This window comes from Protopterus annectens, chromosome 10.part0, assembly GCF_019279795.1.
Source record: "Protopterus annectens isolate FY-2018-M chromosome 10.part0, PAN1.0, whole genome shotgun sequence".
Taxonomy (NCBI): Eukaryota; Metazoa; Chordata; order Ceratodontiformes; family Protopteridae; genus Protopterus; species Protopterus annectens.
In genome coordinates, this window is record NC_056744.1 from 654712443 (window position 1) to 654739899 (window position 27457).

Consider the following 27457-nt stretch of genomic DNA (forward strand, 5'->3'; position numbering starts at 1 on the left):
ACTGAGACTTATCGGCTCCAGCCGGAGCCGATAAAGGCAAAGGTTGAGAAACCTGAGGTCTCGGCTCAGATGCCGGAGCCGAAGACCTAGATGCCTTAGAGGGCTTCCCTGTTGAAACAGACAGGGAATCCTCTGGCTTCAGTAAGCCTCTAAGAATTAATTTATTTTTTCTTTCCTGCAGGACCCTGGGGCTGAAGCCATGGCACACAGCACAGGAGTCCTGCAGGTGCAAAGGCCCCAGACAATAGACACAAGAAGTGTGAGCGTCTGTCAGAGACATTTTCTGACAGCACGCATCACACTTCTTGAATCCGGAGACCTTTGCTTCTTTAGACATTTTGACAGAACAGGAGTACACAAACACGCACACAAACACACTAGTTATACCCTGTCCGATTAATACAATGAAAAAGTAGTAATACTAGTAATTTAAACTACAATAAACTACTATAAACACACACACTCCACTAGGGAAGGAAAGGCCTGTAGGCCCAAGGGAAGAACCAAAGGTTCTTGGGGAAAGAAACGGAAATTTTTTTGGGTAGGGAATAAAAGTTTTCTAACCTACACTAACTAAGACAAAATATTAAATTAAAGGGGTTTTTAAAGTCTAATTTTCACAAGAAAATAGTACTCACCAGGAACCAGTAGAAACAACCAACCTCGAAGCTGTAGCGGCAAACGAGATCTGAGGTAACTCTCGCCTAGCATTGTGGGATATAAGGGGAGCCTCGAGCCGGTGGAACCAACTCTCGAGCTTTTAGAGTGGCCGAGTCGGAGCCGAGGTCGGCTCCGAACCCATCCAGCAAGAATGAAGGCGAGATAGACAACTTAACATCACATGATATACACATATCAATATTTTTACACACTAAAAAATATATTCACATATTTACAAAAAGAGTAAAGTCCAGCAGTATTGACTGTAGAGTTTAATGAGTATCCACAATAGTGGAGTACTTAGCTGTATGTGGAGGGACTGAAAATGTAAATAGTAGGGTTGTGAGGAGCTTACGTAGGGGCTTGACAAGGACATGTTTTGGAGTTGAGTAGATGAAGTCTGAGTTTTTCTTTAAAGTGGGATGGGTGAATGATGGAACAAACATCTCTTGGGTGTTCGTTCCAGGCTTGGGTGACAAAGTGTTTATATAGGAGTTTGTCAGCTATTTGCTTGGGTTGGTAGATTTGTAGTAGTTGCTGATTAGAGGTATGGAGAGTCCAAGGAGGAGTGTAGATAGAGATGAATGAAGACAGAGCAGGGCAGGATGAAGGTTTGTAAAGAATGAAGTATAACATTTGAAGTTGTGACAGCAGTAGAAGATGGGGGAATTCTAACCAGTGGAGAGTATTTAGAGCAAGGCAGTGATGTGTATTGTATAGTGAGTTTGTGATAAATCTAGCTATCTTGTGGTAAGTTAGTTGGAGTTTGTTTAAAGTAGTAGTTTGGATGTTGGTAAGTACTGGGGTAGCATATACAAAGGAGGGGAGGAGAAGAGCTTGTGCAAGGGACAGTCTGGCATTTGTAGTTAGAAAATGTTTGTTGCGATACAGTCAACCAAGTTTCTGGTGAGTTTATTCTGGTAAATACTTCATCTTACTGTGTTCCCATAAATATGAGCATTGCTGAACCCATTCATGTGTGGGTACATAATTTTCATGTACAGGCTTTGTTTTATCTTCATTAATTTTACATCCCAAAAAGACGGTTTCAAAATGTTCCACATTTCTGAGATGTCCTTTTATGGATTTATCAGGTACAAAATAATATCATCTACAAATAAAGCCAGCTTATCTGGATTATCATATCAATCCATGCATTTCTTAGTGCCTTATTTTCTTTCTCAATGGTGCCAAATACAAAGCAAATAAAAAATGAGAAAGGGGACACTCCTGCCTGGTTCCTCTGCTCCAACACAACTCATCAGAGAGGAACCCTCCCAATTTAATTATTGCCTACAATCCTTCATATATCCTTCAAATTAACCTTATTATTGTATCAATGAATGCAAATGCTTTCATTGTCCTGATCATAAAATCCCAGCTTACTTTGTTGAATACTTTCTCTGCATCAAGACCCACTAAAACCTGCAGTATTTTCTTGCATTCTTCTTCCCCATGAATCATCATTGCTCTGTTAATGTGGTCAAATGATTGACTCCACTCCACAAAAACACACTGATTTCAACTTTGGCAACACTTTTGACATTCTTTTAGCTAGTATCGACAAACAATTTAGAACCATAGTTTAAAATTGAAATGAGTAGTTAAGTCATCCATTAAAAATTTCCATTTGTGCTTTTAATTATTTTCATATTTCTCCACTTTATACAATTTTTCATAACATTTCTGAAATATCTCTAAAACCTCTACAGGATCTCTGGTTATTGACAGGCTCCCTAATTTGGGCAACAACCCTTTCCACTTTCTATTGCCCAAGTCGTTATGCTATAAGTTTTTATGCTCTGGAGTTATCATCAAAAACAATTGCTTAACAGCGGTCTTTCTAAGCCGAAGCACATTATCCAGATACTCCCTTATTTTCTCTTTAGCACTCTACATTTGCACCTGTTCTCGTTCTGTGAGATTCCCCTTACTCTGCAATACTTTAACCTTTGTCAGAACCTCTAAATGCCCATTCATTCTTAATTGTATCTCTTTTTTTTATTTCTACCGTTTTTAAACTCCATTTCCATTTTATCCCACTCACTAGCTATAACATCTGAAGATATTTCTATCTTGCCCAATAACTACTGAATAATTTACACTACCCATTTGTTAAATTCCTCGCTTTTTAACAAGTAGATGGGAAAGCACCACTGCCTCATTCTTGTTTCATTGCACTGCATTTACATCTTAGCTTTTATTGATGCATGATGTGAAATAATTTTTGGATGTGTGTTGAAGCTTTTAATTAAACTCAAAGGTTTCCTTGAAACATAATTTCTATCTAGTCTGGACTAGTGTTTGTACCTTGGGGAATAATATGTAGATTCTATCAAAGTTCCTACTACTGAATTCATATCTTCCATACCAAATATTTTTATAAATTTCTTCAGAAAACTACCTCTTTTGTTATATAGTCCCTTCTTGTTCCCAGATGCACCGCCATTATTGAAAGTCAAGTTCCTGTCTCCACATAATAAATATTCCCTGTTGAAAGCAGATTTATTCCTCCCAAAATTTTCTTGAGCTCTGTAATAGCACTTTTTGGTAGAATAGTAACATATGTCAGCGGGTACCTATTACTTGATCGACAAGTCAAAACAGCGACACTCACATGTTCGACTCCACATCATCGACACTGCATAACATCGACGTTTCAGGTAAGCGATCTTCCCCCTCACAGGACCCATGGTAGCACTCGTTTCACTATTAAGAAGGTAAGGACAATGCTGTCAGAGTACATTTTGAAGACTGACGTAAACCTTGCGCGTTAAAAGACAGAAACGAGTGCTACCATGGGTCCTGTGAGGGGGAAGATCGCTTACCTGAAACGTCGATGTTATGAAGTGTCGATGATGTGGAGTCGAACATGTGAGTGTCGCTGTTTTGACTTGTCGATCAAGTAATAGGTACCCATGTCAGCATATCCATCTTCCCTTGCCAACATCCCCTTACTACCACAAATTTACCATTACTATCTTTTTTATCCTCCTCGATAATGTTTCCTTTGTCTCTTGATTGTCTGATAAATATCCCTCCGGAGATCTTTTCATTTGTCAAATTCACATGCTCATTTTTCCAGTCTCCCATGCAGCACTATTTGCACTCTGCATTTCTTAATATAATTTAATACTGTTTCCTTTTTTGTCTACACCTGTAAGCCCATTTATGTTCAAGATAATATGCACAGCACAGCCATTATGATAAAGAGCTAATGTTCCCACCTATTATACGTGACAGTTTTTTGAATGTGCATTTCCAACTGTTGGCAGGCTGATCTTTTATACAGTTGTTTTTTTCTCATCTCCCATCTGAACCTACGTCACATTTTCAAGACTATTAGTTTTAATGAAAACCTTCAAACACAAAAATAACTACATATTTAAAACACCCGCATTCCCTCCAAACAGGAACAATTGCTTCCAACTGAAGGCTGTACCCACAGGCATTACCTAACTTAAAATTATGGTTATCCATGTTAAACCATATGCTTCAGCCTTTGTTTTCACTTAAGAACTCTAGTTCCTTCACAGAGCTTGTATGCTTTCATAAAATATTACCTTTTAGCCCTAAGAAAAGTGCACTGGCTATCTTTAAATAAAAACTAAACTGTACACTGGTCTATTAAATGCATTAAAGTATTATGGTTGCTAGGCAGGCTATTATCTCTTATTCACTTCCAATAATTTCAAACTATTTTTCACTGAATTGCATGCCATTGTACCAGTGCCCTCTGCTGGTATCACAAAAACAGTGCCCTCAACTCTTCAAGTTAAGAAGCAAAAAAGTAAAATAAATAAATAAATGTTACTGTAATAAGCTGATCACTATAGTACAGACATTGGCTCATTACAGTTACATCTACAACACCCCCCCCCCCAAAAAAAAAACTTCACTGTAATAAGCCAATGGCTGGCATATTACACTTAGATTCATGCCCTCCCCCAAGCTGTACCACTGAAGAAGGTAAAAAAGTCCACTCCTACCACTGGCATACCCCAGCCATTCAATTCACATTTCTGTGCCCTGTTACCAACCCCCCTTTTTGCATTTTTTATGATAAAAAATTATTTTTTTCTTTGAAATTATAGCAAACTGCTTGCTACAAATGTAGCATACAGTTGCTACAGTTTATACCCTGACTCCACTGTGCACTATGGCACTCACATTTTAATTAGCATAAATAAATTATTTTAAACTGTATCAAATTGCTTGCTATAGCTATAGTTTATGCATTGCCAGCACAGGGTACTACAGTGCCCAGGTTTTACTTAAAAAAAGCTTTTACTTTTAAACTATAGCAAGCAGTTGCTACAGTTCAGGCCACACATAGAGTGCTACAGCTTGCAGGTTTGACCTTAAATGTGATACCGGATAAAAGCCATTATTGCATTAAAGAGACAAATCAGGATTGGCCGATCTCACCCCTGCAACAATATGCACCTGGATAGTTGCCCCTCTCACCCCACCCTAGTTATTCAACTGCTCAGAACCTTCAAGATTAATTGCTTGCACCTGCAGACAGTTCGTCTCCATGGAAAAGTACTCAGCAATGAATCTTTGCAAATTTCACTCAGAACAGAATGTAAAGTTGCTTTCAGCTGCAGATTTATTGACTCCTGCTAATGGAAAAAAATAAGTTAATATCTTGCCTTTCATTATTTTGTCTTGCGTCTAAAGTCTACTTGCTAATAAAAAAAAAACACTGGTTTATAACTTAAGCCAAGGGCATTAATCGAGATGTTCACCCTTGTAAACAAGTGAAAATATCTTAATTCTACTTATCAGTGCAACTGTACACCCTCCATCAGCCCAAGATTGCAGCATATTGATATTAAATTTGCTTTTGTCTAGCCTTTCTTCTCTTGTTATACAGTAAAACCTATTATTTTTTTACATCTAAAGAGTACTTGTTTACTTCAATAATTTTAACACACACAACAGTCACTGCAAAGACCCCCCCCAACTAAAATACTCTTGACTATACACTACACAAAACTGCTTTACTATATATATACCATGCAGTTTATATCATGAAATGTTTTATGCAAATACTAATAAGAACAAAAACTGTTCTACTTAGTTACTTTCCCCCTTTTAGTGCCCTTCTAAACCTTAATGACAAAGTGGGGCTTTTACATTACAGCCCACCTAAACGTTTAACAAAGGCAACACAAGTCTGTGAGTTGGTGGACTTTAAGGATTCCCTGTGGGATGCACTGTTATTGATGCTGGGTAGGCAGACTGGTCTGATGAGAGAGATGATTTTTTTCTGAGCTATGACACAGAATCAGAATTGCCTAGACATGGTAAGGCCTTGCTGTATCTAATAATGGTGGCTGCCAAAAAACAATTACTAGAAAATGGAAATCAAAATCTAAACCAAATATACTAGAAGTAGTGAATATATCAATGTAACAGAGATAAAACTGAAACTGAGATCTTTAGAAAAGGGTATGAGCAAACTCATAGGAAACAAATGGGAATTGTGGGAACACTACATACAAGAGAGTAATGAGGTCTAAAAGGGGCAGGACTTAAATGAGCTATGTAATGTTTGAGTGATAAAGACTGGGTGGATTATAATGTGTAACGTTTGCAACTGGAAGTGCGTCAGCATGGTTTATGATGTAAAATGCTTGCAACCAGGATTGTGTTGGTGTGATTTGTTTTGATTTATATAAATGTATGAACGCCTATGTATTAAGTAATGGTTTAATAAAGGTGTTTCTCATTTAAAGAAGGCAGGAATTGAATAATTTATGTAATATTGCTTAGGATGTATGATATATATAGCAATATATGTGAAGAATAATGTTTATGTTAATGTAGTTTGATTACTTTTATATGAATGTAAATTTCCCTACGTCCCAAGTGCTAATTCAATAAAGTTGCTTGAAAAAAAGTCAACACAAATCCAGTCTTTTTCAGCAAATTATTTTCTTGCAAAGTCAGAGTTCACAAATGTGAGAGATACTTTATAGTATCCCATTTATTCACCAGTTTCAGTGTTGCTAGTCTTCCTGTTTATTACCATCTCCAACGCCAGAATCTTGTTCAAGTATAAGATGCTCTTAATTCTTCTAGTCAACTCCTGTGCTTTCTTCTCTCTCTCAATCATTTTCTTTCAGACCATTAGTGAAGGTTTCACTGGCAAAGTCTCTTTATACACTTGAATGTCAGAAGAATGAGAAGCAGAGTTTCCTTCGGCTTGCTGGCTCACTTTTCGCTGGATAAACCTTTTTTTCATTTCCTCCTCAGCCTGTTATGTATCAAAAATGCTTTTGATTCTCCAGGATAAAATATACTGAAGACAACTGGATACAGCAGCGTGAAACTCGCACCTGCCTCTCGACATTCCCTGATTGCTGGGATACATTTATTCAATATACACCACACAAAAGAGAAGCAATCATTTTCTACAAACACTACTGTCTCCAGTTATTAATACTTTGTCTTTCTGCCTCAGTTTTGTCAGGATCATCTCTGTATCCTGGTATGACTGCATATTTATTCATAGAGATCTTGGCTGCTTTCTCATGGCCAGATTTGGAGAAAACACTCAATGCACCCTTCCAATTAACAAATTCAGCTGTAGAACACCAGTCAAGTTGTTTATTTGTGCTTTCATAAAAGTAACAGTTTGTTCCTTCCAGTTTCCCTAGTACAGCAGAAAATCCCAGGTTCCATCTGTGCATCGTCTTCTAACTCTATCACTGGTTACTGAGAAGAATCAGTTAAGCCAGCTTTTTCATTTCAGCCTCTGATTTTTTGCAGGTTTTGAACAGCTAGTTAAAGATTCATCTATTTTTATTTGTGTTAATATATTCCTTCAGTGTTTCATTTTAATCACCTCTAAGAAAATCTGATTTACTTTCTCCTCTAAATTACTGGACGCCATCTCTTGAACCAAAGCTGAAGCCTGAATAGCTGCAGAATCCTCCCCAGTGTTTTGTCTTTAACTTTTCTGGTTGACTTTCTTTCAGGTTTTCCCATTTTCTTCTCTGCTAGCATCCAGACAGTGTGCTTACTAGCCAGTAACTAAATTTTACCCAAAAAATACAGTTCTGATGGCACTCCTTTTTCTCAATTTCTGTTTTCACACTAGGAGACCTGAAGTCAAGATGCTGATCAGTGTGCAGCCATCTTGGATGTCCAGCAATGACTACTGTGTTGAACATTTTAAAATATCTACTGTGATGATCATTGTACAAGTAGCCAGCGAGCAGGAACTGTAATGCTTGGCAGAAATGTTCCTATACAAGTGAGAGATAGGAATAATTAGCTAGTGGTCAGATCATCCATTCCAAAGGGCGAGGAAGAGGATTAGCCTGCTGAATGTCATTTTGGGCTCATGAGGTGTTGCAACTGGAAAATGATGAATGTCTTTGGGTCAAAAGAAAGTAATTTGGGAAGACTCACTCCTGCCTCTCCCAAACAGTGCATACATAGAATTATACTTCTGATCAGCAGTATAGGAGGGAACCACAGGAACAAGTATCACACTGCCATTGATGAAAACTCACCATGCTCAACACTTACCTTCCAAGTTTCAAACCAAGGATAAAAAGACACAGGGAAATATATGGCAAAACAGGGAGAGGGGAAAAAGATAAATGGATCGGAAAAACAGAGGGAGGAAGCAAGAGATGTTCTTAAGAAGCAAAGATGCAAAGTCATATTATCATCTCCGACAGCAGCGCTCGTCAGTGTCAGAAGAGGAGTTCTAGTACAATCTGAAATTTGTTAGAATAAATTAGATTATGAATCATTAGAATTCATGAAAAAAAATATCTCGGCAACCTGAAACACAGACCGGGAAACTTATTACCTACAGCAATTTCATATAATTTTTTAGTAAAACACTGTCGTACCATTTTCAGGTATGACTGGACTATTAGGTATTTAAAAAGCAAAACAGACAAGGCCAATGGAAACTAGTTCCCAGAGTCACTTCACTGGGAAGCAAAACTAAATAGATGCCTTTCTTCAACAGAATAGTAAACAGACTATAAAGCAAGTTGTCTGATATGCTGATTTGTTGTTAGACTATAAAACGTTTGCAAGCTTCTAAATAACTAATTTAATGACTTGTTGAGCTATTTAACTTGAAAACTGCACATACCATGTACAGCAAAATGCCAATGTCACATCCTCCCTGTTTGCTAAATAATTAATATACTATCTATATTCCTTTGAGCATTTAACTTACCTCCTATCCTTTATAAATGAATAATAGTGCCCAGCATGTGCTTGACCACTGTGGACAATTACACCAACAAGTTCATAGTTTTCTGTTGGTGCACCTTTCTTACGAGGTGAGCCACTTCCTCCTTGCTCCGTGCATTTACCCATGTCCCCAATTTCAAAATTTGAATCTTGTCGAGCCATTCCTAAGACTGTATAAGGTTCCATATTTAAAATCCAAGGGAACTGCACAGAAGAAAAGAATATTTGTTTAGACTAAGGATGTAAGAATGCCAACTTATTTATAATTAAAAAAAAAAAAAAAAAAAAAAAAAAAGAGACCTACTAATTTTTACTAATCATGTTTAACAAGAATTTCAATTAGCACATCTCACAATCCCAAGTTTTTGTTAGAAATCTTCGACAAAATTCTATACAACATACAAATACCAAATGGGCCAAGCTTTTTATCATTCTGGCAAATTATCATAAGAAACTGCACTAACTCTGTCAGCTGAACATTTGCAGTAAAATTTACTTAAGTGCAGCAGTCTAAAAACAGTATGTGATGCAATGCACTACCTTTGACAAAATCAAATAAGTATTACTGCAAACTCCAACAGCATAAACATGTAAAAGTAATGTAATAACAGAACAAGAAATCTGTATTTTAATTACCCGTATCTGCTCATCATATTTAATGGAGCGACCACTTTCCCAGTCAAATCCAAATCTCATCAAATGGATAACCAGGACAATAGGCAAGGATTTAATGCATGTTCGCTTTACTGTGGTTCTCTAGATAATGAAGAGAGTAAGTACATTAGTCCTGAGCAGAAACACAATTTTGATGGCAATACCAGCTAAGAATTTTACAATAATAACGAAGTTTAACTTGATGCAATCTGATATTTTTCCACACTACTATTACTACTACTATCCACTATAGTTATTAATCAAACTTATCTACAAGATGGCCTGCACCACTGGAGTAAACAGATAAAGCACTGACTACTGCCAAGGCAATATGGGTTTGACTAGCACCTTAGAAGCTTGATGGTGCAGACAAGGAGGGAGGGAGTGCCCATCCCAGGGGAAAGGAGCATCTTTAGACACACCTTTGTAATTGATCCCCGATGGAGGCAAGAGACATGTAGGGAAGTGCTAGTTACAATGTGAGCAGGACTTTGGCATCTTGCATGCATACGACTGAGCTATATGTCACAAAAGCCCACTGTAGGACAACATTTAAACAAAACAAGTGTGACTGAGGGATGCACGTAGTCACAAACAAGGAGGAAAAATACTCCACAGCAGTAGTGTAAACACTGCTCTAGATGCCTCCCTGGCCCCAAACATTGTCTGGAATCAATTCAAGGGATGTTAATGAAATTTAGCAGACCCAGCAGATGAGGACAGGTTCAGGGTCATCTGTAAGTAGTCAAAAAATGCAGGATAGACATGTACAAGGTTCCCTAACAATGGATTGTTGACATACAGACTCAAAGAAGTTAATATAACTAATGGGGGATTATAAGGATGTTGTCCTCTGATGTCTGACTTTCTTTTTAAGCAGTCAAAGATTTGACTGTCCTACAATAATACCAACCTCAAGCTGTTTCTTCACTGGCATCAGCTAGTGAATAAAGCAGCATTATTTTAAGGTCTTCTCCTAGGAGACTAGAAAGCAGCACTGTGGTTCTGTGATTAGGATTTCTGCCTCATAGAGCTGGAGTCTGGGGTTCAATATGGACCTCTTGTCACTCTATGGAGTCCACAAGGTTCTCTCTATGTCTGCAATGGCTTTCTCCAGTTACTTTAATGTCATCCCACATCCCAGAAAAAAAAATTGTACAAACCTATTGCGCATTTACCAGTGTCCTTTTGAGCCTGGTTCAAGGCTGAAAAGGGTCCATGAAAGACCAGTTCATTTATCAAGTTAACAAATTAATAAATTAAAAACAAACTGAAATCAAAAAGTGGGATGGTGTTCAGGCCTAGGTTGAAAACGGTCTGTGATAAGTGAATTCCTTTGCTCAGTTAACAAGTGAATAAATTAAAATAAAACTACATTTAAAGAACAAGATGGTGGCAACAGTGCTGAGTATTTAAACTGCTGAAATGGTTTCTACTCAAAAAGCATGTGTTATGGTAAGTCCCAAATTATTTTACTTTCTTAAACTGAGGTGGTGGTGCTGCGGTAGCGTTGTCGCCTCACAGTAAGATGTTGTCCTGTTCGATTCTCAGCTAGAGCGTCTTCTGTGTGGAGACGTGCATGAATGGGCGTACCTTCGTTGAAGGTTGTGCGTCAGGGCCGGCAACTCGGCATGTAAAAATCTACTCCCAATCATTAGCAGACCGGAGTTCTGCTGTGGCGACCCCTAACCGAGAAAAGCCAAAAGACACAACAACAAGGAAGAACTTGTACTATTTTGACAAATCACCTGAAACACAAACAGAAAGTAGGGCTAAATCCAGTGTTCTGGATAGCCATCAGAGGATCCCTTTGCACTGCTCTAACAAAGCTTGCCCCCCCCCCCTTTAAGACTGGACAAGCAGGTTGTAATACAGCAAAAAAAGTGTAGTGGATGAGGAGACAACAGTTTCATGCATGTTTTGAGCAGAAACTTACTTAAAATAAACATAATGCACTAGCCTTAGAGGAATGCATCCTAATGGTACTTGACAATTCTTTGCTTCACAGAAAGAAAGAAAACAGGGAAGTCTCTATGGTAAAGTACACTCAGCTATAATTTTTGGTAAGGTATGAACAGTTACAATTATGACTTGTTTGCTCATCATTTAGGAAGGAAATGTTCTTTTCAAGAAATACCTGAGCTGCCTGTGAAGACATAAGGCAGACAAAGAGTAGATACAAAGTATTTACCGTAACTTAAAACATTAAAGGATACGGGACTCTAACAGCAATTTTGCTGCAGAATTGTACTCAAGCTGCTAGGTGACACTTCTGGGAAAACATTTCCTCAGTATTGCACTGGGTTTGTCTCTTGCTTAGTCACATATCCACCTCTCACATTACACTGAAAGAATGGTTTTAAGTAGGAGGGTCTGGATTTGCCTCACCTCAGTTCTCTAATCCACAAACCAGGGATACCCAAGCTCCCACCTCTGCAGAACAAATGGACCAACAGTGTGCACACAGTACAGCCATACCGAAGCATCCTGCAGAAGTGGGTAGGGAATAGGCAAGCATCAAAGCACAGACAACATATTCCATATCGTAGAATCAAATCAGTGGTGTCCACTGACTGATGGATGGAAGAGTGGACTGTTGCTCTGAAAATCAATCATCCTTGAGAATCTGAGGTTGCATAAGGTACCAAATAAATTAATGTTATTGCACTTACCAGAACAACAGATCTTACTGATCGCTCTGCCCACTTCAACTGAAGGACTGATCACAAGGGTTACAACCTTTTCCAATACAAAACAGGGGACATTTTTTGCAGAAAATGTGAACATTTGCAGGACAAACTATAAAAATAGCCAGGACAAAGGACACAACTTAATTTTTTTTTTTTGCCAAAACAAAAGTTTACTCTTGTAGCATTTTTGAGTTGCTTATGCTGTTTTATACAACATTTAGGTGGATGAGATATAAAATAACTGTTTTAGTTAACTATAAGAAAAAATTAAGGATTTTTTTTGTCCTAAAATTTCAGGACATTTGCCTGCGCAGAGGGACAGGTGGTAACCCTACTGGTCACTGCAGGCAGTACTATGATTTCTCCAAAGTTTGAGCTCCTAATCACTCTCACAATGCACACTGCTTCCCTCTCTTCTCCAGATCAAACTTGACAGCGACTGGCTATGAACCTAACAGATAAGAAAATAGACAAACATCCTAACAGTGACTATAAACGTGCCATACCTTACAGGACTTGGATGTTGTTGATTTGATCAGTATAGCAGACAATATTTAAAGGAGGGTTAGGGAGAGAGAGGGCAAGCTGAAGGAGACATATATAATTATGAAGATTTGCTGTTATGCAAAACTTAACATTTGTAACTCACAATCCAGTCTGTACCCTTAAACTGAAGGAGAGAGTGCCCAGCTATGCAACATGGGTATCATCATGACAGAAAAGCGCACAGAGGATGGTAGCCCCAGAAGAAGACCTGGACTTTAAGATTACATCCATCTTGTAGCACCTTGCAAAGTATGCACTGAAGCCGATGTTTCTGCAGCATAAATGTCATTCATTGATAAGTTTTTGAAACAAAGGACGTAATGAAAAATCTGACTGAGTGAGCCCTGTGTTTACCTGAAAATGCCTTATTACAAGAAAAGTGACAGTAAAAAATTAAGTATGACAGGCACCTAGCTGAGATTACCCTGAAAATCTTCTGCCCAGTCTCTAGAAGCAAAGTAAATGTAAAGTTTGTCATTTTTCTTAAACTTTTAGATGTATGTAAATAAAATCTTAATTGTTTATGATCAGTGCAGCATTTTATCATCTGTTAGAGAACTCCAGAAAGAAAGCTGGAAGGTTTATTTCCTAGCTGAGACTGAAGTCAGTAGCTATTTGCGGCATGAAAGTCAGACAAGTCAATAGAATAACAATGTCCATATGGAAAAGTGTGCGTGAAGGCTGACAGAATAGAGTTGGCAGCTCTGAAACTCCCCTTACTGCTGTGATTTCAAGTAGTAACAATGTCTTCCAAGAAAATCACTAAAGTGCTTCTGTCACTGCTGGTTCAAAGGGAGAATGGGTCATTTTTTTTCTAGAATAAAAGTAAGATCTAAGGGTGAAGACTGTTCCTTAAAAGGAGATCTCAAGAGAAAGGTGCCTTTCAAAAAAAAGCCTTGCAAACCTTTTGAGATGCTATGAAAAATTATTAAAGCCTTGATGAAAACTTCACACCACTGTTAAGTGCACCTTAATTCTGGAAAAAAACAGGACCTTTGTCAAAAATTTCAGCTAGGTAATTTAGAATCGGATTGGTGCTGTAAAAGGGTCTAGTCCTGATGAGTGGCCTACAGCAAGAATTTTGTCCACTGTTCTTTATAAATTTTTCTTGCAGAAAGTTTATGGGCTACTATCAGCAACTGGACCACCCTAATTGGGTAAGAAGGGTCACTGTCCATCAGTGGAATTGGACAAACTATGCAGTTAAATTTGAGGGACTGAAGAACTGTGTGTGGGGCTTCTGGGGAAAATGAGATGGCAGACATGGATGAGACTCCAGTAGGTGAGGTGCCCTTTTGAGTTGAAGTCACAGCAGGGGAACAACAATCATTAAAGCCACAATGGAGCTATGAAAACATTTGGTTTTGCACACTTTTTCTGTATAAATCTTATTATAGGGAATGAAGGAAAGGCATAGTGTAGCCCAGAGGCTAGTGGTGGAAAAAAGTGTCCCAACGTGTGCTGGTTCGAGATGAAAAAAGTTGCAGCAAGGCTTTCCCAGGGATGAAAAAAAAATCACCTGTGTTGTTAACAGCTAAGGGACTACTGATGAGGTAACAGAAGACATCTGCTGAAGTGCTGGTGATTAGAGATATGAACTGATAGCTCATTCCAACAACCTCATTAGCATTCCACCCAAAGTAGGATCTGGTTCCCCATATGTTGATGTACCATACTACCAACATACTGTCGGACTGTACTGCAACTGACCCTGAGGAATTTGGTCCTCAGGAGCTTGTAATACCAGAAGAACCACCCACATCTCCAGGATACTTATGTGCAAAGGGCTGTCCAGTTGAGTCTAAGTCATCTGGACCATCTGCTCTAAGCAATGTCTCCTATCCCAGGGAAGATGCCTTTGCAATGACTAACTGAGGGAAGGGAGAATGGAAAAGGGCATCCCTTATAGAGAGTGGGAGAAGTATCCACCACCAAAGTGCTCCATACCATCCACAACTCCTCAGATCAAGTTTGCTGGCCTACTTCTCACTGTGCTATAGAGACAGGACAAACGCATGCAAAACGATGAAGCTCAGACCGGGAATGCAAGGGTTCCAATAACATCCAACGATTCTTCAAGGAGTGACAGGGCTAGGGGACAGCTGGAAGGGAAGGTGAGGAAGAATGAAAATGGACAACACAAATGCCAAGTTATGGTAGGTACGTAACTTCTAAATCTGATGTTGTCCTTTTCATTCTTCCTCATGAATAGGTCAGAGTCCCCAGCTACGCAACTCCAAGGAGGCCTTCAAGGAAGGACATGCCAGAGCACTGTCAAACCAAAAGATGCTCTGCTTCTGGAAACAATGTCTACTTTGTAATGTGTAGCAAAGATATGAGACTTTGACAAAGTGGCTGCAGCACAGATGATATCAATGGAAGTTATTGAAGAAAAGGCAGTATTAGTAGCCATAGATCTAGTGGAGTGTGCTCTAGGAGGATGAGGCAACTACAAACCTGTTTGAGAATAAATCAGAGTGATACAATCAGTAATCCATTTGACCAGAGTGATTTTGGAAATTGCCTGACCCAAGCAGTCAGTGGAAAAAGACACAAATAGCTGTTCAAATTTCCTGTACTGTTTTGTTCTATGAAGATAAAACGTAATTGCTTGTGAACATCAAGAAAGTGTAATAAATATTTGCCCTTAGAAACATTTGGAAGGAGAACAGGTAATTGTATAGACTGGTTAATGTTATTCTCCATGGCCACATTATGCAAAAAGGATGGGCTGGTTCATAGTAATAATCTATCCTTATTGAAAATAACACAAGGAGGCCTAGCTGATAAGGGCTGAAGTTCAGAAATTCGTTTTGCTAAAGTGATAGCTACCTGAACTGTTTTCCAGGAGAGAAACTTCATGTTGCATTTGTCCACTAGTTCAAAAGGTTTTTCAGTTAAACCGTAAGGAGGAAAATTCCCTTCACGAAAGCTTTAAATAGTTTGAAAGATGTCAGAGAAAAAAGATTTGTTACTAGCATGGAAGTTAAATATGGCTGCCAACTGAAGTTTAATAGTAGAAAAACTAGCCCCTTCCTTGAAGAGAGTAGTGAGAAAAAGATGGATGGCCAAAGTAGGTACTGAAAAGGGACCGATATTGTTCTTGGAAGCCCAAATGGAGAATCTTTTCCACTTCTGTAGACTTTCTTGGTGGAGGCTTTCTGGGAGGCCAAGATAATATTACGAACTAGGGAAGCAAGCCTGGACCATCTTATAATCACTGAAGTGGAGAAATCATGTGGTCAGTTTGAGGACGTGAGGATTGGAATGTTGGATTCATGATGGGTGAGATGAGATCTTGAATGGGCTCTAGTATCCACGAAGGATATTTCAAGTGAGATCATAGAAAAGGGAACCAAACCTGTCTAGGCCAGAAGGGGGCAATGAGGATGACTGATCTCTTCAGCATTCTTGCTTTCCCTAAGAACTTTGGAATAAGAGGAAGAGGAGGATAAGCATAAAGGAGACACGGGGGCCAATTGTGAATCACAGCATCCCTGGGTGACTCCCCTGGAGGGGGGATCAGAGTGAAATACATGCGGCACTTGTTGTTGAGGGGAGAGACAAACAGGTCACAGCAAGTCTGGCACCAGTAGCTGAAGATCATATTTGTTACTGTTCGATGGAGGGACCATTCATTGGGAATCAGAATGGACCTGCTGAATCTGTCTGCAAATTCTGGTTTCCTTAGTATGTGTGTTGCAATAAGAAAGTGGTCTGAAGAGATCACCAATTCCCAGACCCTCATGGCCTTTCTGCACAATGGTGAGGAATGGGTTCCTATTTGTTTGTTGATGTACCGGACTACTGACAAGTTGCATGTGTGGACTGTTACAGACCCTGGAGGGAGAACATCCTGAAAGGCTTGCAACGTTAGTAGGACTGCTCTCATCTGTAGGACACTGATATTCAACTCAGTCTCCAAGGGGGACCATGTGCCTTGAACCATCTTTCCCATTAAATGCTCCCACCCCCACCCCAGCTGGGAAGTGTCGTGGTCACTGTGGCTATTGGGGGAGGAAGAGAGAACAGTCTGCCCAGAGAGAGGTCATCTGACCAAGTCCACCAGCACACATGACATTTGCAAATGCTAGTGAGTTTTATGGGAAAGGATAGAGGCTGGTAAATAATAGACTACTGAACAGCTAGTGTCCACTAAATGATTTGCATAAAGAATCTTGCTAGAGGAACTAGAAGAATGACAGCTGACACTGATCCAAGAACACTAGTTTTGCTGGAGGGGAAGGAACAGAGACAACAAGTCCCGCACCTGATTTCTCAATGATATGATGCGACGAAGCGGAAGGAACATCACTTGAATTGTAGTATCCAGTTGAGTTCCTATAAATTCTGGATTCTGTACAGGAGTTAGTTTCGATGTGGCAAGGTTTACCGTAATGCCTACGGAGCTGGAGATCTGAAGCAAGTGATCTCTGGCTTGTAGAAGCTGATACCTGGTTGGGACGGTGAGGAGCCAATTGTCTAGACAGGGAAATACCTGGAATCCTTTGAGTCTCAAGTGAGCTGCCATAACTGCCATGCATTGGGTGAACATGCTGGGAGCTTTGATGAGACCAAAGGGCACTGCTCTGAACTGATAGTGATTGACTCCCAGCCAAAAGCACAAGTGTCTCTTAGAGCACCTGTGTATTTTGAAATTACAGTATGCATCCTGGAGATCTATAGAGCACATCCAATTACCCTTGTGCAGAAGAGGCAGGATTGACTGAACCGTAACCATTCAGAACTTTGACTTCTTTACATACTGATTCAGATTGCTTAGATCCAGAAATGGTCTCAGGTTCCCCTTTTTTTTGGCACTAAAAAGAAGCAGCAGTAAGTTCGGAATCCCATTTGTTCAGGCAGAACATCCTAGATTACTCTTTTTTGTAGCAACTTTTGAACCTCTGGAGCTGCATACTCCCAATGACTGGGTGGAACATCAGGGAATCTCTTCCTTTTGATGGAAGGTGGTAGGCAATAGGGAATGAAGTAACGTCTCTACATTATACTTAGCACCCATGCATTGTTTGTGATATTTGTCCAGGCTTGCAGGTGCAGGGAAACACGATCCCTGAATGCCTCCAGAGATGAACAGTGGGGAAGTGCTTCAGGAGTGCTGACAGGGCCTACCAGAGGAGTTGCCTCTGAAGTCCTGGTTCAGCAGACTCCCCTCTGCCACTTAGGCAATGACTGGTATTAAACCCACCACTTCTGCCTCTGGAGGAAGTATTCCTGTGCAAGTCCTGAAAAGGTGCCCGAGACTTCCGGAACCACAGTTTCTTACCACCTCACTGATTCCTGCAGAAGGTATGTTGAGGAGCAGAGAACTTGATTCCAACTACAGACCAGGTCTTTCTCTCCTGCTTGCTGGGCGTGAACATATCTTTTACCAATGGCCCAAACAAGGAAGAGCCACTGAAGGGGTCATTAACACAACACATTTTGAAGGGTTCTGCGAAGTCGCATAGCTGCATCCAGGCATGTCTCCTAATTCTCCTAATGGCTGTGCCTGAACTCGCTGCTCGTGAGGTACCCTCCGTTGTATGGGGAATTAACCTCATTAATGAATTGGCAAAGGACAAGAAAGTCACCATTTGAGGAGGAACTTTCTTAAGGTCCTCCGCAGACAGACTCAGAGAGAGTATGAAAGCTCTGATTAAATCTCTCTGCAAGTAAGTAAAGTGTGCCAGGTAATTTAACAACCTCAGTGCGAAAGTGGCTGGGGTGTATATGCACTTTCCAAACTTGTCCATCACTCTGGACTCCTTGTTTGGTGGATGGACAGAGGAGCTTTGCTCTGCTAGATCCATCTTAGTGGCCGCAGCCACAATTAAAGCATGAACTGGGACACCCTTGCTCCAATGAGGTCTGTCTGAGGGAGAACTAAGAATTTATCAGAGTACTTGCAGATGGGCTTGACAGTGTCCGGTTCCTTCCAAGCCTGGTGGGGGGAGACAAGGTGAAGTTCACTCATCAGGGGGGGGGGAGCGGGAGTCACCCAAGATGTAGACTGAGCCAGCCCCGAAAGCCTCCAGAAAAACAGATTCCTCAGGAGAAGGACTTTGGGAGGACCAGCCACCTTTCTACTTGAGGATTTCTAGGATGTCCCCAAAGGAGATATCATCAGGTGGCGATTGGGGGAATCCTTCCCCTCATCATAATCTATGTCCTCAGTGAGAGACTTCATAGGCGAGTCTATAAGCCTCCTCCTGCACTTGTTTTGAGGAACCTCTTTCACGGGGTGCTCAGGAAAGGTGTCGGAAGAGAGGGGATTCCTTCAGGGGAACATGTGTAGAAGCCTCCTTGAGCTGGCTGATCCTGAGGAGCAGTAATGATGGGCTCAGAGCTTGGACCCGACGAGGGGCAAGTGATAGGATCTGAGACTAAAGACGACGTCTCTCTATGCAGAGAGAACACCCTTTCTACAACATGAAAGGCTAAAGGACCTGGGGAAACCGCTCCTCCCTTCCTATGAGCCAAAGCAGCTGAAGGAAGGAAGGTTGAGGCAAACCCCGGATCCCAGCCCTCCAAAGAGAATCAGACCTGAACTGTCGATGGCTGAGGGGAAAGGAAGGATCTGACAAAGTAGGACCATAATGCAATCCCTCACACAAGGCATCGACCCCTCGAATTAGGCATCCACCCTAAACTGAAGACATCTGAGCAGTGCTGGTCAAGGGTTACTGGAGTCTATGAAGGTAGCTTCCTCTGATCCAACGTTGAACCTCTCGGAAATCTAGGCTCCTGGACTTTGAAACCACTGGTCGGACCACAGAAGGAGACAGAATTGGTTGGGCCGGTTTGCTCATGGGTCCAGGAGGGGATGGAGCTGGCAGGACCACCATCTTGATCTGAGTCCTAAGAAATTTCCACATAATCCTGTCCATGTCAGCCTCAGGCAAGCTCCTTGAAGACCTAGATTAAGTTGTAGATGCCAGCCTGGAGTTCTTGATCAGTGTCTGAAATAACTTCATAAGTAAAGTCACAGACACGTTTTTTTTGGACAAATTCCTGCATACGCTCATCAGATCCAATGGATGGGGATCTGAGACAGAGGCAGACTGTATAGGAGAACCAGTAGTAGCAGCTGAGCCAGTTAGACCCAAGGGTTGCTGTGGATCCAAGGGTTGCGTTAGAGGCCACAGATCAGATAGGGTCAGATCTGTGACTTTTTGAGGCTTTCCGGAAAGCTCTGAGGATTTATTTGGGGTTTTGGGATGATGCCTCTTCCTCAGCTCAGAGACCACTGAAGCTGGTTTTGAGGTGGGTTTGAGCCCCAGCTGGAAGAAATTCTTTAAGGATCAACTTGTTTCTGCAATCAGAGAGGGCCCTGGGATTAAAGGTAGTCCACAGAGTGCATGAAATGTCTAGGTGGGCCACTCCCAAACAGGAGACGCACCTCTTGTGGGCATCAGAATAAAACCCTTAGGCTTTTCCGAAGTGGGTTTGTCAGACATAGTAGACAGAAGACAGTAAACCCTGGAAAAAAAGGAAGGGTTTCAACTACTTAATATTTAAACAGAAGGTTAAAAGTATAAAAACTATAAGCTTATCTAACAGTATAGAAAAACATTTTTTTTTTTTTGGTAAAGCAGAAACTAGAGAACTAGCAGTAGTATAATGGGGGGAAAAAGAAGTTATGTACTCACCATAATGTTCTATCGGAGTAGTTCTACTTCATCTGTCTTCAACCTGTGGGATACCGGATCCATATCGGATCCAAACTGGCAATCTTACTAGCATCTGCTCCAAGCTCCTCCCCTTACCCATAATACACCTCCACTACCTTCCAACCCCTAGATCGAGTTTGCTGATCCTTATACTGATAACCCGACCTGAAAAAATACTTATGACTTATAACTGCAGCCCGCAGGCTGTTCACATGACAAGGTCCGGGGGAAGGAAGGAGGGACGGTTGAAGACAAATGAAGAACTACTCAGATGGAACGTTATGGTGAGTACATAACTTCTTTATCTGAAGTAGTTTACTTCATCTGGTCTTCAACCTGTGGGACAGAGTACCCAGCTACTACACTCCTGGGTGGCCCTCATGGAAGGATATTCCGGAGCACCATGGAACCAAAGGATGCTCTCCTTCTGGAAGTCAAATCCAATTTGTAATGAGAAATAAATGTACGAGATGAGGACCAAGTAGCTGCAGAACAAATATCATCCAAAGAGACTCTAGACCAAAAGGCCGCAGACATAGCCATGGACCTACTGGAATGAGCTTTCACCTGACACGGAGGAGACATGCCTCCGTCCTTATAGACTTGAAGGATGCATGAAGAAATCCACCTAGCTATAGTGACCTTGGAGATGGGTTTAACCAAAATGGGTTTATAGAAAGATACAAACAATTGATCGAATTTACAGAATTTTTTTGTCCTGTGTAAATAGAATCGTAACTGTCTATGAACATCCAGCAAGTGGCGTTTGTATTCCATCTTGTTAGCAAAATTAGGAAAGAAAACTGGTAAATTGATGGTTTGATTGATATTAACTGGTGATGCCAACTTGGGAAGAAAGGATGGATTGGTCCGAAGGGAAACCCTATCTTTGTGGAAAATCATATAAGGAACTTTGTCGGACAAAGCCTGCAGTTCTGAAACCCTTTTTGCAGAAGTAATAGCCATCAGAAATGCTGTTTTCCAAGATAAGAATTTTAGATCTGTGGTTGCAGCGGGTTCAAAAGGCGGAGAATCAGAGCTTGAAGAACCATAGTAAGGTCCCATGGGGGAACAGGATCCTTTACAGGGGGGCGTAACAGAAAAGTCCCTTTGATAAAGGCTTTACACAGTCTGGAGGAGGCTAGAGAAGCAAGCAGAATTCTCACCCACATACCATTTACTGCGATAAACCTTCCTGGTAGAAGACTTATGAGCAGCCACCAAAACAGACCTAACTGAAGAGGATAATACAGGAGTCCTAGTGATCATGGGAACTGGAGCAGCCAAGCTGTGAGTTTCAAACTGTCCAGGTTCGGATAAGGAACCCCCCATGGATGTGAAATCAGATCCTGAATAGGATCCAAGATCCAGGGCGGAGCCAGAAGGTGAGACCAAAGGAAGGGAAACCATACCAGGCGAGGCCAAAACGGGGCAATGAGGATCACTTTGCTCCCCAGTCGATGAGCTTTCTGTAGAAAGCTTGGAATAAGAGGTACTGGAGGGTAAGCATTTAGAAGACTGGGAGGCCAAGCATGGACTAGATCATCTCTGGGGGGCTCCCCCGGCAGGGGGTTCAGAGCAAAAAACTCACTGCACTTCACGTTGGAAGGAGATGCGAAGAGATCGCAGCAAGGCTGACCCCACTCTGGGAAGATCAGCTCAGCTACTGAAAGATTCAGAGACCAGTCGTAAGGCATTAAAATAGTCTGACTTAACCAGTCCGCTAGAATGTTGAACCATCCCGGAATGTGTGTTGCAATGAGAAAACAACCGGCGGAGACCGCCCATTCCGACACTCTCATGGCCTCGCGACAAAGGGGGTAAAGATCTGGTCCCTCCTGGTTTGTTGACGTACCAGACCACTGACATGTTGTCTGACTGAATTGCAATGGTACCCAGAGGAAGAAAGGCATGAAGGCCTGCAACGCTAAAAGGACCGCCCTCATCTCTAGAACTTTTGTGTGCAAGCTGGTCTCTACAGGGATCACAGGCCTTGGATTGTCCTGCCCGAACAATGTCTCCCCACCCGAGTTGGGAGGTGTCCGTGGTCACTGTGGCTTGGGCAGGGACTGGAACAAAGGGTTGTCCCTCCAAAATATATGGAGAACATATCCACCATATGAGGGATGACCGACAGCCTCGACTGAGTTGTACTGGATACAACAATGGAAGTTCCAACATGGACCACTGTACAGCTAGTGTCCACTGCAGAATTCTCATATGTAACCGGGCACAGGGCAGAAGCATTATGGTCACCTCCACCGAACCTAAGGTCCTCAACACTGACTCCACCAATGGAAGACGAGAATGGTAGATCAGACAGACATGCATCCTCAGGTTTTGTACTCTCTCTGCGAGGTCAGGAAGATTTTTCAAATGTATCTATCCTTGCCCCAATGTAGTCTATCACCTGGACAGGATTTAGGAGTGATTTGGATGTGTTGATTGTGATCCCCAAATGCAGGGCAAGGATTAGGAAATAATCCCTGGTTTGTGAGAGCAGAAACCTGATGGGAGCAGTGAGAAGCCAATCGTCCAGGTACAGATAGACCTGAATCCCGTGAAGTCTCAGGTGAGCCACTACCACCATCACTTTGGTGAACACCCTGGAGGCTGTGGTGAGACCAAAGGGTAGGGATCGAAATTGGTAATGATCAACTCCTAGCCAGAAGCGGAGGAACTTCCTGGAGCTTCTGTGCATCTTTATGTGATAGTAAGCATCCTGGAGGTCTAACAAGCACATCCAGTCGCTCTCTTGCAGCTACAGCATGATGGACGGTAGTGTGACCATCCAGAATTCTTCTTTGGCAACTGACAGGTTCAGAGTAGATAGGTTCAGAATGGGCCTTAAGTCCTCCGTTTTCTTTGGCACCAAAAAGAACCTGGAGGAGAAGCCTGATCCGGACTGATCTGGGGGGTGCTGTTTCGATGGCTCATTTTCCTAGCAGCTTGGAAATTTGTTGTGCTGCTGCCTCCCTTTACGTCTGTGGTACATCCAGGAGGTGTTTGGGAGATTTGGGAGGACCCACAAAGGTGATGGAGTAACCTGTAGATATGATCTGAAGCACCCAGTGGTCTGATGTTATGGACTCCCATGCCGCCAGGTGCAAGAACAATCGTCCCCTGACTGCCTCCAGAGTAGAGCAGTCGGGCCACACCTCAGGGTGGCTGTGCGGGTCTGTCCGAGAAAGGTTCTCGAAACCCAAAATTCCTTGGACCCCCTCTGCCTCTGGGCCGGCATCCATTCTGTCCCTCTCTGCCTCTGGGGGAAGAAGAGGAGCCCTGACTGTCTCGGGAATACTGTGACTTCTGGAACCGCATCTTCTTTTGCCCTCTCTGATTCTGGGAAAAGGAAGTTTGAGGGTTCGTGAAGTGGATTCCGATGGCAGTGTCTTCCCGTCCTTCTCAAAGAGAATAGAACTGTCATAAGGGGAATTGACAAAGGAAGCCTTGAAGGGTTCCGAAAACTGACATAGTCTAAGCCAGGCATTGCACCTCATGGACACGCCAGACCCAGATGCCCTAGCCGCTCCTTCAGGGGCATGTGAAAGGAGTCGCAAGGACATACTGGATACTGCTTTCAAAGTGGCCATCCTCGCGGAGAACAAGTCCCTGTCCTCCTGCGACATGGACTTAGGGGGAGACTCCGCCAGCTCCTTGACCAGGTCGCGTTCGAGTCTTGTGACGTGGGCCAAGTAGTTTAGCGCCTTAATAGAAAAGGTAGCTGAAGCGTAAACCCTCTTCCCTCTCGGTCAGGAGGATGAACCGTGGAACTCTCCTGGGCTAGTTCCTTCTTCATGGCTGCTGCTACAACCAAAGAGTCTATGGGGGAGCTCTTGTTCCATGCTGGCCAATCCGAAGGTGGACGTAAGATCTTGTCAGGCTTTTTGGGAATTGGTTCCACGGTGTCCGGCTCCTTCTAGGCCTAAGAGGTGACCAGGTCCATCAAGGATCTGTGGGAGGGGACACCCAGGAAGCAGATGGACCCATGCCGAAAGCCTCCAGGAATACAGATTGTCAGAAGAAGGTTTGGGGGCAGACCAACCTCCCCGTTGGCGAAGGATTTCCATAATGTCTCCAAAGGAGACATCCTCGGGAGGTGACCTGGGGGAACCTTCTCCATCATCCAAATCCGTATCCTTGGTGAGGGACTCGGGGAAGTCCAAGTGCATCCTCTTATATGTATGCTTGCGAGGCACATCTCTGGTGGAGCTCTCCGGGGGGAACCTGCAAGCCACTTGTTCCTCAGGGGGAACCATCTGGGGGTCCTCAAGCACAGGCTGTCCCTTTGGTAAAATGACGGGCTTCATTGCAAGAGCCAAGGGGGTCAGAGTGGAGTCCGAGGGGATAGTCAGGGGTCTCGATCCAGCGGAGAGAACAGTTTCTACCACTTCGAAAGCAGAGGGAGAATGAACCTCCTGTGGAACCAATAAGGAAGCCAGTCTCCCCGGGTCCGCCGAGAGAATCAGAGCCAGGCCCAAAGTGGAAGGAGTTCAGAGGGAGGGAACTTGGCCCAACAAAGGCGAACCCGATGAAAAAAGTTCCACTCCCTTGGATCTGACACCCAAGCTCCGGCTCACAGATCGGCTCAGATCCAAACTGGTCGGATCCGACATGCTCCAGGCATCTGTCGGCGTAGAGGAAGCAGGTACCGTCAGCGCTGACCCCGTGACTAAAGTCATTCTAGGATCAGAGTACTCCGAAATCGGTGGACGGATTGGAGAAGGAGAAATCTGTGTAAAAAAAGGAAATGAGCTCCCCCCTCCTGAGGGAGAGGGGGCTGGCAAGACCCCCATTTGGATCAGATTACGAATGAACTTCCTCATCATTTTATCCATGTCGACTTCCGATAAGGACCGTGTGGACCTCGACGAGGCCACGGATTCTGACCTTGCGGGTCGGGGCACCAAGGATGTACAACGCGTCTCCTCCGGCTCCGGAGAAAATCTCGGAGATCGGAGCAGAGGGGAGTCATGGATCCTGTGTGCCTTAATGGGTTAAGGGAGGTCCGGGGACCTCTTGCATTTCTCCATTCTAGATTTTAGCTGTCTTTCCTTCTCTCTTCCCCTTTTCCGCTCCACAGGCTTTGAAACAGGATGTTGAGTCACAGCCTGGGAGGGAGGAGAAGCAAGGGAAAGAGAAGAAGGGGAGTTGGCCACAGCAGCTGCTGTGACCGAAGCAGAGGACGAGGTAACTGTGAGATCTGAGAAGTTGGGGATGGCATAGAGCATTATGGGTAGAGGGAGGAGCTCGAGCTTTGGACCTGAAGTCTTGTGTATGCAACTGAGTCGGATCCAAGGATTAGATCCTAGACACATTTGCGAGGAAAAATGAAATCATCATCAGATTCCCAGACTCTTTATGGACTAGTGGGGCCTCTTGGATGTCTCTTTTTTGCCAAGAGGCTGTATTCTTTATTGGCTGCTCACCTCTGGTGGAACATCAGGAACAGGGAATGTTGCAGGTTTTTTGGGGTTTTGAAAAGTATTTTGTAAAGCATCTAGAAATCATTTCCCTGATCCTTCTGTCTTGTCTGATGGTCAATCATGCAATCAGAAGTAATAATATCCAACCACTGATTGCCTCCAAGTGGATACTTGGGCAAGCCTTCACACTGAAAATGGGTCATGTGTGTCAGGAAGTTCGGAGCTCATACAGTAAAAATGTGTTTCTTCTTTGCCACACAGTACTGGAGTACATATCTTGGGAGGAATGATTGAGGTTTTCTCTTCAATGGTCTCACTCTTGGTGGTAGCCACAAATACAGTCTGTGACTCTACACTAGTGCAGTCTATCATGGGGAGGACTGAGGACCATGTACAGTTTCCTGGGACTGGACTCAGCAACATCTGGCTCTCACCACATCCTATTCATTACCAAATTAATTATGCAGTCAGTGGGAAGAACTACCTAAGACATAGGTGGGATGAACAGAGGACACTCCTGCATGATCTCTTCCTCAAAAGAGGCATAGTCTAAAAGCCAGGATCTCCATTAACATCGACTGCAGGATCACTCTGAATAGCAGGTCGTCAGGAGGGAATCGTGGTGAAGCCTCCCCTTCATTAAGATCCACTTTGGGAGTTGCCTTCAATTGCACGTCTTTTCTCTCTGAATGACAGTAGACTTGTTGGATTACTTGGAGGACTACTCCTCCCTAGACTGTCAGGACTGCTGCTGGGTCCTGATGGGGAGGAGGATGAGAGACCCAAGGCCCCAAACTGAGTACTGTCTTGGATGCAGCTAAAGTAAAAGGTGCCTCTCCAACAAATGACAGCTTAGAGAGTTGCCTTGTAACTCTTTCCATGCACACAGCTGCTGGCATCAATACTACTGTCACCAAAGTTGACTGCTTAACTGCAGACATCAGCTTCAAGAAGTTGAATCCATAGTGATGGTTCTAAAGTACAGAGCTGATATTCTACAGTGTTGACAAGGGTTTTGGCACCAAATGCTCAAACACCGACAATGACAACACTGGAAATAGCCCTAAGGTGATTGGTACTGAGACTGGAGTTGAACCACTGATGTTGATGGCTTCAGGTCTAGAGGTCCTCAACACCAAGGGAAATTGAATTATCTAGAACTTACTGAGTACCACACATTACATACTAATCTTCAAAGCCGGTTCACTAGCATCTAAAAGGTATATACTTCATATCCCAAGATAACCTGGGAGATCTACTTACAGATATCAATAACGGGAACTCTCTGCTGTCATAGGATTGCTATATAGGTCCAGATAATGGCAGCGACAATGAAGAACTAGCGGTGTCAAAGACTAGGCATTCTGTTATAACTGGCATGTGACATCAAGGCCTGTACATCTCCAAAAGCACAAGCTTTACCAAAACATGATTAAAAGGAACAAAAGGGTATGAGCACAACCAAGCAAACAGAGCCAAGGGCCACTCCAAATGTTACATCCCGACAAACCAAATGAGTTTGCTAAAGTCTCTGAGATCTACAATGGGGCTAACATATCTGTCCATTTTAGAAAAA

The 27457-nt window shown here is 42.5% G+C and overlaps 1 protein-coding gene across 1 annotated transcript in view; it reads right to left on the minus strand.

The window, feature by feature from the left end:
• USP24 (ubiquitin specific peptidase 24) overlaps nt 1-27457 on the minus strand; it is a 4679666-nt gene that overhangs the window by 1112208 nt on the left and 3540001 nt on the right. Inside the window, exons 47-48 of the mRNA XM_044085508.1 lie at nt 9529-9648; nt 8876-9096 (exon numbers count right to left, since the gene is read on the minus strand). Coding sequence (XP_043941443.1) covers nt 8876-9096; nt 9529-9648 — 341 coding nt within the window. The remainder of the gene's footprint in view (nt 1-8875; nt 9097-9528; nt 9649-27457) is intronic.